General features: G+C 45.8%; 1 protein-coding gene across 4 annotated transcripts in view; it reads right to left on the bottom strand.

Annotated features, from left to right (window-relative positions):
• Nucleotides 1-13,960, bottom strand: part of adgrg6 (adhesion G protein-coupled receptor G6) — a 151,536-nt gene that overhangs the window by 76,189 nt on the left and 61,387 nt on the right. For all 4 annotated transcript variants that reach the window (XM_075458653.1, XM_075458651.1, XM_075458650.1 and 1 more), the window contains one exon: nucleotides 12,595-12,645. In XM_075458653.1, the coding sequence (XP_075314768.1) occupies nucleotides 12,595-12,645 (51 nt within the window). The remainder of the gene's footprint in view (nucleotides 1-12,594; nucleotides 12,646-13,960) is intronic.

The following is a 13,960-nucleotide window of genomic DNA, read 5'->3' on the forward strand; positions in this document are numbered from 1 at the left end:
CGTCCGCAAAATTCTCAATATTTTATATGCCACTTATGGCAAGGACGATAGAGCCGCCATATTATCTTTGGATGCTCACAAAGCATTCGATATGATAGAGTGGCCCTACTTATTTGCGACACTGAGGAGGTTTGGTTTTGGCGACACATTCATAGAATGGGTTAAAATATTATACACTGATCCAAAATCCTCTATTCTCACAAATGGGGATAAATCTAGTCCGTTTTCCTTGCAATGTGGCGTTCGCCAAGGGGACCCTTTGTCTCCACTGCTGTTTGATATCGCACTGGAGCCGTTGGCACTTGGCATTAGGGGACATCCAGATATAAAAGGCATAAAGTTGGGTGACATTGAGACCCGAGTAACCCTTTACGCGGACGATCTCCTTGTTTGTTTGGCCGACCCAGCAGTTTCTATCCCCATCCTACTGGACTATATAAATTCCTTTGGGAAGATTTCTGGTTACACCATCAATTGGCAAAAGAGCGAATTTATGCCCTTAGTGAATCAATTTACTGAGGACTTCCTGAGTAAGTTGCCTTTCAGCGTAGTGAAGGACTGTTTCTCTTATTTGGGACTAAAACTGACCAAGGACCCAGAGCGTCTTTTCAGATTGAACTTCATAGAAGCATTAGAGAAACTCAGTGTGAATATCGAGTCTTGGAGGACACTGCCCTTATCCATGATTGGACGGGTTAATGCTATTAAAATGGTGAGCCTACCTAGGTTTCTTTATCTTTTTCAAAACCTGCCTGTGTATTTGAATGCATCCTTTTTTAAAAAGCTTGATTCTATTATATTGCCCTTTGTGTGGGGCTACAAATCACACAGGATATCCAAAGCTCACCTACACAAACCTCTCAAGAAAGGTGGCCTTGGTCTACCTATTTTTAAACATTACTATTGGGCAGCTAATTCCAGGGCTCTTATGTACTGGAAAAGTGGGGGTGAACTGATTGACAGGAGCCCTTCGTGGTTACAACTGGAAGCCTCTGCAGTCAAAAATTCTTCACTTCCTGCCCTTCTGTTTTCTGGCTCTGCCCTGGTAGATAAGTCAATTAAACTAAATTTTACCCTAAAGCATTCTTTGCGAATATTGGGTCAGATAAAGGTGGCCTGCCAGAATCCCAGTGTTTCCCTTCATGCTCCAATATGTCAGAATCATTCATTCAAGCCTGGATTGTTGGATGGGGTGTTCACGGTATGGAGAGAGAGGGGTATCAAAACATTTTTAGATCTGTACATTGATGGCAAATTTCCATCTTTTACTCAATTAAGGACTAAATTTAATCTTCCAAATTCACATTTCTTTCGATATCTTCAAGTCAGACATTACACCAAGGAGAATTGCCCACACTTTGAATTCACCCCTACCACACATCCTTTTATTGGAAATCTCTTACTCTCTCCGGACTCAAAGCAGCTGGTGTCAAAATTTGTGAACTGCTTTACCACCATTGTTTCTTCAGATCACATTAGGGATACATGGGCCAGCGACCTGAACTCGGAGATATCAGCAGAGTTCTGGGAAGAGGCAATGTCTCGGGTTCACTCTTGTTCTATTAACTCGCGCTACAGGCTAATTCAGTATAAGGTGATACATAGACTACACTACTCAAAAACAAAATTAAACCGTATCTTTCCTACGGTGTCTCCTGTATGTGACAAGTGTTGTTCAGCTGAGGGATCACTAGCGCATCTATTCTGGTTCTGCCCGACTCTGCATAGTTTTTGGACTGCAATCTTCGAGTGGCTTTCGCTAGCCTATTCAAAAGACATTCAGCCTAACCAGGATCTGGCCATCTTTGGATGCTCTGCATTGTCTTTCGAGCTACCACGCAACGTGCAGATGGCTTGGCAGATAGGAATGGTGGTGGCTAAGAAACTTATTCTTCTATCCTGGAAGTCCACCACTCCACCTTCTTTTGCACACTGGCTGAAAGAAATGCTATCTATTATACAGATGGAAAAACTCCGTCTACACAAACCGAAGACACAAAACAGGTTTGAGAGAACATGGGGGCCTTTTTTGGCAAAGTGTGACATCACCTGATAACCACAGGGACTCTGATTTATCTGGCTATATAACTATGTTGTATAGTGTTGGATTGGATTCACTTATTCATGTAATTTTGCCTCGCTCTGGAGATACTAGCATTGCGACAGCTATGAAAGTATAGATTAGATATCTTGTGAATTGTCTGGCAGCCTTGTTTTTTTTTTTTTTTTTTTTTTTTTTTTTTTTTTTTTTTTATTTGTTTCTTGTTGTTGTTTGTTTTGGTTTTCTCCTGTATGTCCTACTATTGTCTTTGGAAAACTTGTAAACTATAAATAAAGTATTAAAAAAAAAAAAAAAAAAAAATACCCCAAAAGTAGGCAAAGGGAGAGAAGAAGAGTCGGTCAGGGCACAGAAGAGGAGCGCCGGAGAGCCGAGTCAATGCTCCAGGTTCATTATGAGACTTACAAAGAAAAGCTACGTGTGTTCAACTAGACTTTGTGTAAAACAAGGGACAATTATTTTACTGAAATCCTCAAAAACTGCAGGAACAGCTCTCCTGTCCTGTCCTGTTTTATTTTATTTTTTTAAATTTTAAACATGTTTTTGCACCTTTTGTTAATTTACAAACATAGAACAAGAAAAAAACAACGATAATAATAGCAATAATAATTATTATTAAAATAAAATTAATAAATAAATAACTGGAAGAAAAAAAAGGGGACGTTTTTAACCACAAAACAAAATAACATTGTAAGAATCATGGTGGTAGAGAGATAAATAAATGAAAAATATGTGAATAAATAAAAGCGTATGTCTATAGGTACACACACATATACATATACATGTATGTAAAGGTCTAAATGTGTATACTAAATCAAGATAGTATGAAAAGATGGATAAATCTTCATTCCAACCATCTACTTACAGATAATTTTTCTCAAGGAAATTACAGAAAACCTTCCAGATTTTCCAGAACTTTCTCTCGTGTCCTGTTTGCTACAGTAAACAGATTAACAAACCCTCCAGTTTCTCTGCCTTTAGAACTCATTTCTACATCCAAGTGTGATGAGTTTGCAATATTCTTTAAAGACAAAGTTCAAGGCCTTAAAAACTGCTGTCATCAAGCCTCTTCTAAAGAAGAGCAATCTTGATGCCACAGTACTGAACAACTACCGGCCCATATCAAACCTGCCATTCTTAGGCAAAGTCCTAGAAAAAGTTGTATACCAACAGCTTAGTGACTTTCTCCTGTCTAACAATGCTTTTGATACTTTCCAATCAGGCTTTAGGCCCCACCACAGCACTGAGACAGCTCTGATCAAGGTGACAAATGACATCCGCCTGAACACAGATGCAAGTAGAGTCACAGTCTTAGTTCTGCTGGACCTGAGTGCTGCCTTTGACACAGTTGACCATGCGATCTTATTACAGAGGTTAGAAGACTGGGTGGGAATCTCTGGTCGTGCTTTAAACTGGTTCAAGTCCTATCTGGAGGACAGGAAATATGTTGTTGAAATCGGTAACTGACCTGTGGGGTTCCCCAGGGGTCAATCCTGGGGCCCCTATTGTTCAATCTGTACATGCTTCCTCTAAGCCAGCTAATACGCAGTTATAATGTGTCCTACCACAATTATGCAGATGACACTCAGATCTACGTGTCACTGACGGCAGGAGAACACGGGCCTGTAGATACATTGTGTCTCTGCATGGAACAGATCAGTGTGTGGATGCAAAACAATTTCCTCCAGCTAAACTCAGACAAAACTGAAATCATTGTCTGTGTCCCACAGAAACAAAGAGAAAGTGTTATCAGTCACCTTGAGACTCTCTCTCTAAAACCTAACTATCAAGTTAGAAATCTCGGGGTAATATTGGACTCAGACCTGAACTTTAACAGCCACATTAAATCTGTAACATCAGCAGCTTTTTACCATCTAAAAAACATTGCCAGAATCAAAGGAATAGTGTCTAAAGCAGACTTAGAGAGACTGATCCATGCGTTTGTCTCCAGCAGGTTAGACTGCTGTAACGGCCTGCTCACTGGGCTCTAAACGGGCTGTAAGACAGCTGCAGTACATCCAGAACGCTGCTGCTCCAGTCCTGACTAGAACCAGGAAATACCACCATATTAGTCCAGTGCTCAGGTCTCTGCACTGGCTTCCTGTCGCTCAGAGAATAGACTTTAAAACAGCTCTGCCAGGAGTCATTATCATGAAGCTTCAGAGAGCAGATGTTTCAGAGATTGGGAGTTGATTACTTCCTGTAATATTCAGATGAAACAGTGTCTGACATCTTCAACATTTGGGGTTAATTTCATTGAACGAAGCCACATCTCCAGTTACTGACTGATGCCAACCCCAGCGTTACTGATTGTTACTGAGCTGCGAACAGCTCAGAAATAAATTAAACACACCACACGTGTTAGCTTGGATGCAGTCTGGCTGGTGCGCTTGTTTCTGCACCCTGGCACACTCTGAGCGGGTGGAGTTTGAGCTTTTTTTTGTCTGGTGTCAACCGATTCCACTCTCTGAGGCAAAGCATTTTGGGTTTGTTTTAAAGGGAGATTCAAAGCTTCACTTTGATGACGACAGCCACAGTCTCTATATTCAGCTCCTTATTGGACTCTCAGAACTACACTCTTTATCTTACGGCACTCAGAACGAGTCGTATTTCCTCAGAATTCTCTCCTGACTTTGCTGAAGCCAATAAAAAAGTACATTTCCGTCAGGCGGTCACCACCTTTAAGGAACTCCTGTCAACCTCCCCATCGCTGATCACCGTGACGACCAACTCTGCAGTGGCTGTTGTTACGCTATGCTGACGATCTCCAGCTCTATTTATCTATGAATCCTGAGGAAATGAATCAGCGACAGAAGTAACCAGCCTGTGCTGAAGACACAAAGATTCGGGTGAGCTGTCGGTTTCTCTTTGTGATCCCAGGTAGAACCGAGGTCATTGTTTTTGGCCATGAACACCTATGGCAGACATCATCCCAGCATTTCGTCACTCTGAATGGAGCTGCTCTGGCTCCTCGTTCCACTGTGAGGAACCGTCTTTGTTTCCACATATCAAACACGTCTCCAGAACATTTTTCACCTGTGTGATATCTCAGGATAAATCAGGAACATCCCAGGAGCTCCAGGCCCAGAGCGGGAAGCCGAGCCTTTAGTTTTCTGGCTAAGGACGAGCGTCCTGCCTTCTTTTGTTACATCTCCAAAGCCCATTTCAACTGGACCATAACAGAAGTTAAGGAGAGACTTTGGGCTAAACTAAAAGCAGATTCCACCGAAACCTTCCCTGTTTCTGAGGCTGCCGCATTCAGGGCTAAAACATTCAACAATCAGTGTGAGTGTGAGGAGGATGCGTTGAAAGCAGCAAAGCAGATGGAGGCTTACCAGAGGAGGGGCTGGATGTGCTGGAGCTGCTGGTGGTGCTGTTGGTTGGGGTTAGAGGCATGCTAGTGGAGGGGAAGATGGTTGAAATGATGGGAGATGGGACTGCAGATGAGAAATGACGCTAGTGTTAAAACAAACATGCTGTGATCTGTATGCTGCAAGAGGACAAAACTGTCTTATTAAAGCAAAAAGAAAAAAAGGTCAAAATCCTCCACGAAAAGAGCAGAATTAACTAGAACCTTAACAGGATGAAAGCTTCTTCAAAGGCTGGAAAAAGAAGTCTGAGAGGAGCATGTTTTATCCTCAGTTTACAGGAGATGAGCCCAAGGACAAAGAAAGGAGGGCTAAAGCCGAGGCAGCTGGCGAGAATCAAAGGCAGAACAAAGAAGAAAGAGTAAAAACCAAGACGAGTAAAGGTTTCTGAATGTCTAAACTGCAGGACATGAAGCTACAGGTGAGGGGGGGCAGCTTACCTGGGGTGGAGGCATGGACAGTGTTAGTAAAGTCAGTGGATGAGGTGATGGGGAAGGAAGCGGCTGGTGGAAGAGAAGATGGAGCAGAAAGGTGAAGAGGGTGATGAGCGGCTGTGATGCTGCCTGAGAAATCAAAAACGTCAAAGCATGTGCCAGAAAAGCATCGATAAAGGTCGCTTCAAAATAACCAGCTGAGATATGGATGCAACAGACCGTGGCCGTGTTCGAAACCGCATACTGCATACTACATACTGCATACTCCATACTGCATACTACATACTACATACTACATACTGCATACTACATAATGCATACTGCATACTACATACTACATACTGCATACTGCATACTGCATACTACATACTGCATACTACATACTACATACTGCATACTACATACTACATACTACATACTGCATACTGCATACTACATACTACATACTGCATACTGCATACTACATACTACATACTACATACTACATACTGCATACTGCATACTACATACTACATACTGCATACTGCATACTACATACTACATACTGCATACTGCATACTACATACTACATACTACATACTGCATACTACATACTGCATACTACATACTGCATACTACATACTACATACTGCATACTACATACTACATACTACATACTACATACTGCATACTACATACTGCATACTACATACTGCATACTACATACTACATACTGCATACTACATACTACATACTGCATACTACATACTACATACTACATACTACATACTACATACTACATACTGCATACTGCATACTACATACTGCATACTGCATACTACATACTACATACTACATACTGCATACTACATACTGCATACTACATACTGCATACTACATACTACATACTGCATACTACATACTACATACTGCATACTACATACTACATACTGCATACTACATACTACATACTACATACTACATACTACATACTGCATACTACATACTACATACTGCATACTACATACTGCATACTATATACTACATACTGCATACTGCATACTACATACTGCATACTGCATACTACATACTGCATACTACGTACTGCATACTATATACTACATACTGCATACTGCATACTACATACTACATACTGCATACTACATACTACATACTGCATACTGCATACTACATACTACATACTATATACTGCATACTACATACTACATACTATATACTGCATACTACATACTACATACTACATACTACATACTGCATACTCATCGATCAGACAGTATGCAGAGCGTTTACCCACAATGCATTTTGCTCCTGCCCGAGCCGAAATCAGCCGGACTATTTTGTTCCCACGAATTCGGCGCTACTAAAGCTAGCCGCAGTGAGCTAACGCACTTCCTGTTATTTTCACAAAATAAAATACCCGTTGCCTTTTATCATAGGGAAAGCCATTACCATACAATTGGTGCTTTTGTTTTGAAAACAGGAAGTGAACCTACCCTCGTTGTAGCTAGCTTGAAACTGCCGTTTTGACAGGAAATGACGATCGGCGACGTCACATTACGTTGCATCTTGGGTAGTTTGAGTATGAGTAGTAACCTCATGATGCATACCCAACATTTAGGAGAATCTAGTATGCATCCGGGAACTTCTCGCTTACTCAAACTCACATACTAACTCAGAAAGTTAGTATGAGTAGTAGGAGAAGTATGCGGTTTGGAACACAGCTTGTGTCAACACAGATAAATAACTGATAACTGGATCAGATCAACAGAAAACGGAGTGATGGGGCAGTAATGTTAGCTCTGATGTGGCAGTAATGTTGGCCCTGATGGGGCAGTAATGTTAGCCCTGATGGGTCAGTAATGTTAGCCCTGATGTGGCAGTAATGTTAGCCCTGATGGGTCTGATGTGGCAGTAATGTTAGCCCTGATGGGTCAGTAATGTTAGCCCTGATGTGGCAGTAATGTTAGCCCTGATGGGTCAGTAATGTTAGCCCTGATGGGTCAGTAATGTTAGCCCTGATGTGGCAGTAATGTTAGCCCTGATGTGGCAGTAATGTTAGCCCTGATGTGGCAGTAATGTTAGCCCTGATGTGGCAGTAATGTTAGCCCTGATGTGGCAGTAATGTTAGCCCTGATGGGTCAGTAATGTTAGCCCTGATGTGGCAGTAATGTTAGCCCTGATGTGGCAGTAATGTTAGCCCTGATGGGTCAGTAATGTTAGCCCTGATGGGGCAGTAATGTTAGCCCTGATGGGGCAGTAATGTTAGCCCTGATGTGGCAGTAATGTTAGCCCTGATGGGGCAGTAATGTTAGCCCTGATGGGGCAGTAATGTTAGCCCTGATGGGGCAGTAATGTTAGCCCTGATGGGGCAGTAATGTTAGCCCTGATGTGGCAGTAATGTTAGCCCTGATGGGGCAGTAATGTTAGCCCTGATGGGGCACACTGGTGCAGTAACCAGTTTGTTCCAGGCTTGTTTAGTGATTCCCAACATGCCCAAACCATGAGAAAAACCTTTTATTGAACCGTCAGTGTCAAACGCTGCAGCCCACAGAGCCAAAGATGGCAACAAAGCTGCAAAACGGAGCCTGAGATGAGCCCCTCCAACATTTAAGGGGCAAAAAGCAGAGAAAAGTGGCAGTTTATGGGATGGGGGGGTGTCTATAAAAGAAAGCGGGAAAGGTTATAGATGGAGAGGAAGGGTTAGTGTGAGGATGAGGGCAGCGGCTTACCGTGGGTGATGGCAGCATAGATGGTGTTAGTGGAGTCAGTGGATGAGGTGGAGAGGAAGGGAGTGGCTGGTGGAGGTGGAGGTGGAGGTGTTGGGATGAAACAGAGAGAAAGATGCAGAGGACGATGAACGGCTGCGATGATGCTTGAGAAATGAACATGGTCACAGAAGGTGGCAGAAAGGTGTCGATGGTGAAAGCAGCAGGTCATAAACACACTGATCCTTAACAGAGTCGCATCAACATCAGACGGACAGACTGTGAGAGCTTTAGTCTGACTCACAGCACATAATGTGGGTCATACACCTGCCTACCTGCCCACCTGCCCACCTGCCCACCTGCCTACCTGCCCAGCTGCCCACCTGCCCACCTGCCTACCTGCCCAGCTGCCCACCTGCCCAGCTGCCCACCTGCCCACCTGCCCAGCTGCCCAGCTGCCCACCTGCCCAGCTGCCCAGCTGCCCACCTGCCCAGCTGCCCACCTGCCCACCTGCCCAGCTACCCACCTGCCCAGCTGCCCACCTGCCCAGCTGCCCACCTGCCCAGCTGCCCAGCTGCCCAGCTGCCTACCTGCCCACCTGCCCAGCTGCCCAGCTGCCCAGCTGCCCAGCTGCCTACCTGCCCAGCTGCCCAGCTGCCCACCTGCCCAGCTGCCTACCTGCCCACCTGCCCACCTGCCCACCTGCCCACCTGCCCACCTGCCCAGCTGCCCACCTGCCCACCTGCCCACCTGCCTACCTGCCCAGCTGCCCAGCTGCCCAGCTGCCCAGCTGCCCACCTGCCCACCTGCCCAGCTGCCCAGCTGCCCAGCTGCCCAGCTGCCCAGCTGCCCACCTGCCTACCTGCCCAGCTGCCCAGCTGCCCAGCTGCCCAGCTGCCCACCTGCCCAGCTGCCCACCTGCCCAGCTGCCCACCTGCCCAGCTGCCCAGCTGCCCAGCTGCCCAGCTGCCCACCTGCCCACCTGCCCAGCTGCCCACCTGCCCAGCTGCCCACCTGCCCCAGCTGCCCAGCTGCCCACCTGCCCACCTGCCCAGCTGCCCAGCTGCCCACCTGCCCACCTGCCCAGCTGCCCAGCTCAGGACACTTTCTGTTTTCCGCCCTCTTTCCCTGCAGCCTGAGCAGGGTGGATGTGGAACCAGCTGGAGACGCATCAGTTACAGCTGCTCATTCGTCTCCGTGGAAACGATGATCATCAGGAAACATTCGGAGAACGTGTTCGATAAAACTTCCCTGAGTGGCTGATTTTATTTGAGTGTTACGACTTGTTTTAGCTGCTTCTGGCCTCAGGATGCAGCACTCTGGGCACCTTTGGTTTACTACAGTTTGGAGCTCAGCGGTTCTGTAATAACGGCGGCCGCAGAGGCTCTTCTGAATGAAACCTGAGCAGCTTTTTGTGGCCATGCTTCTGTCTGCCAGCAGAGGGCAGCAGCGGCTTTCAGATGTCCTTCCCTTGGAAACCTTTATGGTGCTTCCTCCTCCAGAACACACAGAACAGAAGGATCCTGATGTGAAAGCCTGTTCTCCAGGGATTCAGCGACCTGCAGCATTCAGGCAAAGAACCAGGACCAGGACCAGGACCAGGACCAGGACCAGGAGCAGGAGCAGGAGCAGGAGCAGGAGCAGGAGCAGGAGCAGGAGCAGGACCAGGACCAGGACCAGGAGCAGGAGCAGGAGCAGGACCAGGACCAGGACCAGGACCAGGACCAGGACCAGGACCCGGTCCCCTTACCTGCTCTGGGGTTCTGCTCTTCAGCCCCGATGAGCAGCCCAGCTCAGAGACTGCAGCCATGTCAGCGCTGTCCCGCCTGTCATAAAACTGTTCTGCATCTCAAGCCCGACCTTTGGACAAATGTTCCTCTGAGGCTTCCGTAGCTGTGAGAACTGATGTTCCAGCGCTGGGATCGGGTCTAAGCAGAACCCACCTGCCCACCTGCCCACTTTGAATCATCTGGGCTCCAGTTTAAGACCCCCTGGGGTGGGTCGGACGCTCCAGGCCTGACTTTAACCGACTATTTGCCCCCTCTGTCGATGCTCCTCAGAAGCTCAAACTCCTTGTTTCTATTTAAAATAAACCTAAAAGTGGCTGTTGGATTATTTCTAAAAAGTTTCAGCGGTTCCTCTTTAAATAAATCATATCCTCCTCTTCTCTTCACTTTTCTGTCTTCATCCTCCCAGGAAAACATGGAGGAAACATGGAGGCTCCGTGTTCTCCTGGCTTTGGGAAACATGGAGGCTCCGTGTTCTCCTAGCTTTGGGAAACATGGAGGCTCCGTGTTCTCCTAGCTTTGGGAAACATGGAGGCTCCGTGTTCTCCTGGCTTTGGGAAACATGGAGGCTCCGTGTTCTCCTGGCTTTGGGAAACATGGAGGCTCTGTGTTCTCCTAGCTTTGGGAAACATGGAGGCTCTGTGTTCTCCTGGCTTTGGAAAACATGGAGGCTCCGTGTTCTCCTAGCTTTGGAAAACATGGAGGCTCCGTGTTCTCCTGGCTTTGGGAAACATGGAGGCTCCGTGTTCTCCTGGCTTTGGGAAACATGGAGGCTCCGTGTTCTCCTGGCTTTGGGAAACATGGAGGCTCCGTGTTCTCCTGGCTTTGGGAAACATGGAGGCTCCGTGTTCTCCTGGCTTTGGGAAACATGGAGGCTCCGTGTTCTCCTAGCTTTGGGAAACATGGAGGCTCTGTGTTCTCCTAGCTTTGGGAAACATGGAGGCTCCGTGTTCTCCTGGCTTTGGGAAACATGGAGGCTCCGTGTTCTCCTGGCTTTGGGAAACATGGAGGCTCCGTGTTCTCCTGGCTTTGGGAAACATGGAGGCTCCGTGTTCTCCTAGCTTTGGGAAACATGGAGGCTCTGTGTTCTCCTAGCTTTGGGAAACATGGAGGCTCCGTGTTCTCCTAGCTTTGGGAAACATGGAGGCTCCGTGTTCTCCTGGCTTTGGGAAACATGGAGGCTCCGTGTTCTCCTGGCTTTGGGAAACATGGAGGCTCCGTGTTCTCCTGACTTTGGGAAACATGGAGGCTCCGTGTTCTCCTGGCTTTGGGAAACATGGAGGCTCTGTGTTCTCCTGGCTTTGGGAAACATGGAGGCTCTGTGTTCTCCTGGCTTTGGGAAACATGGAGGCTCCGTGTTCTCCTGGCTTTGGGAAACATGGAGGCTCTGTGTTCTCCTGGCTTTGAGGAAACATGGAGGCTCTGTGTTCTCCTGGCTTTGGGAAACATGGAGGCTCCGTGTTCTCCTGGCTTTGGGAAACATGGAGGCTCTGTGTTCTCCTGGCTTTGAGGAAACATGGAGGCTCTGTGTTCTCCTGACTTTGGGAAACATGGAGGCTCTGTGTTCTCCTGGCTTTGAGGAAACATGGAGGCTCCGTGTTCTCCTGGCTTTGGGAAACATGGAAGAAACATGGAGGCTCCGTGTTCTCCTGGCTTTGGGAAACATGGAGGCTCCGTGTTCTCCTGGCTTTGGGAAACATGGAGGTAAACATGGAGGTAAACATGTGTGAAACTCCACCCTGACCGAGACTTTCTCTGAACAACGAGTCCAGAATCCATTTTTACGGGTTGAGCAGCTTCAGAAAGCCTCGGGGGGGGCGTCGGGATTCCCCCTCTGAGCACATTCCCACAAAGACTGACCCGTAAAATAAAGTCCCTCTGAGGCCTCTGAGCAGCTCGGGGGACTCTGAACATTTCTGAGTACGGCACAAAGAGCAGAAACCTTTAAAAGTGGTTGGGTTTGGTTCTCAGCTGCATCAAACCCGGAGGAAAACCTCCGTTATACATCGTGTTCCTGGCAGAAAGTCCGACTTCCTGAGGACTTTAGTGCATAATTCAAGGTATAAAGTATTATTACCTTTAACAGTATTTACTGAATGCTTCACAGACAGAGGAGGTTAGTTCAGCTTTTCCCCGGGAAGCCACACAGCAACCCGGGGAAGTGAAAGAGGGAAGAAAAGAAGGGAAAACAGAGACATTTCTGGCTGTGTTGGGATCTGAGGTGCGTTTGTTTTTCCTACCTTGGCAGCCGTGTCCGGGGGAGTCGCAGCTGGTGGTGAGTTTGGTGTTACCTTCAGAGACATGAAAACACACTGGAATTAGCGGGAGTCTGCACACATGAAGCATTTAGCTGTTCTGCTGCAAACAAGTGGAACAAACTGCCAGTGGAGATGAAACTTTCACCAAATGGAGACATTTTTAAATCCAGGTATCTTTGAACTTATCTGGACTGTTGCTTGTTTTTAAATTCATTTAAATGATTTTATTTGTTTCTCTTTATGTTCTTTTATGTGTTTTTAATGCTTCTTCCACTCCCTGCTGCAATGCTTTTATTTTATGTGAAGCACTTTGAACTGTTTTGTACATGAAATGTGCTATAAATAAATTTGATTTGATTTGATTTGATGTCTCTGTGTTCACAGCTCAAACTGATGCTTCAGCTTTATTTTCAGACACATTTTCCTAAATCCCACCGAGCGAAGGAGACGGCCTCGAACCGGCGAGCAGCGGCGAACCTGAGCTTCTTAAAGTTTAAAGTTTAAACCAGTTTAAAGTGGAGCTGAAGCAGGAAGTATCTGAGCGTCTGAGAGCTGCGAGTCCCAGAATCCTCCTGAATCATCCGACTCTTGGCTAATAACTGGGACGATTTTTAAACGTGAAAACCAGAGAACGTTCAGATGCTTTCTGCAGTTTTCTGCTCCTGGATGCACTGAACGGCCGGAGAAGCGTCCTCACAGCTCACAGGAGGCAGAGCGGGACGCCGTGGAAATCAGCATTTTGTTTGCATCACGTCAGGAGTGGCTGATCTCTAACGGGGACTTCCTGAAATCCTTTCCCACAGCTTCTATCTGACGGGCCGGGACTCTACGTTATAAATAAAATGTATTATTATTATTATTATTATTACCTGAGCCTGCTGGAACATGTTTCAATGTTTCAACAAGAGAAAACAGTAGTCTGTCAATAAAGATGTGATAATTAGGTAATTATCATGTAATTACCCCAGTATCAGCTCATCAATAACAATGGGAAACCAAATTAAAGGTAAAACCTAAGGCAGGCTGCTCACCTACTGTGCAGTAATAACTCAGTAATAACAGAAGTTAATAATCAGTAATAACTCAGTAATAACATAAGTTATTAATCAGTAATAACTCAGTAATAACAGAAGTTAATAATCAGTAATAACAGAAGTTATTAATCAGTAATAACAGAAGTTATTAATCAATAACAGAAGTTATTAATCAGTAATAACTCAGTAATAACAGAAGTTAATAATCAGTAATAACTCAGTAATATAAGAAGTTAATAATCAGTAATAACTCAGTAATATAAGAAGTTAATAATCAGTAATAACTCAGTAATAACAGAAGTTAATAATCAGTA

The sequence above is a fragment of the Odontesthes bonariensis genome, chromosome 24 (genome assembly GCF_027942865.1).
Source record: "Odontesthes bonariensis isolate fOdoBon6 chromosome 24, fOdoBon6.hap1, whole genome shotgun sequence".
Lineage (NCBI taxonomy): Eukaryota > Metazoa > Chordata > Actinopteri > Atheriniformes > Atherinopsidae > Odontesthes > Odontesthes bonariensis.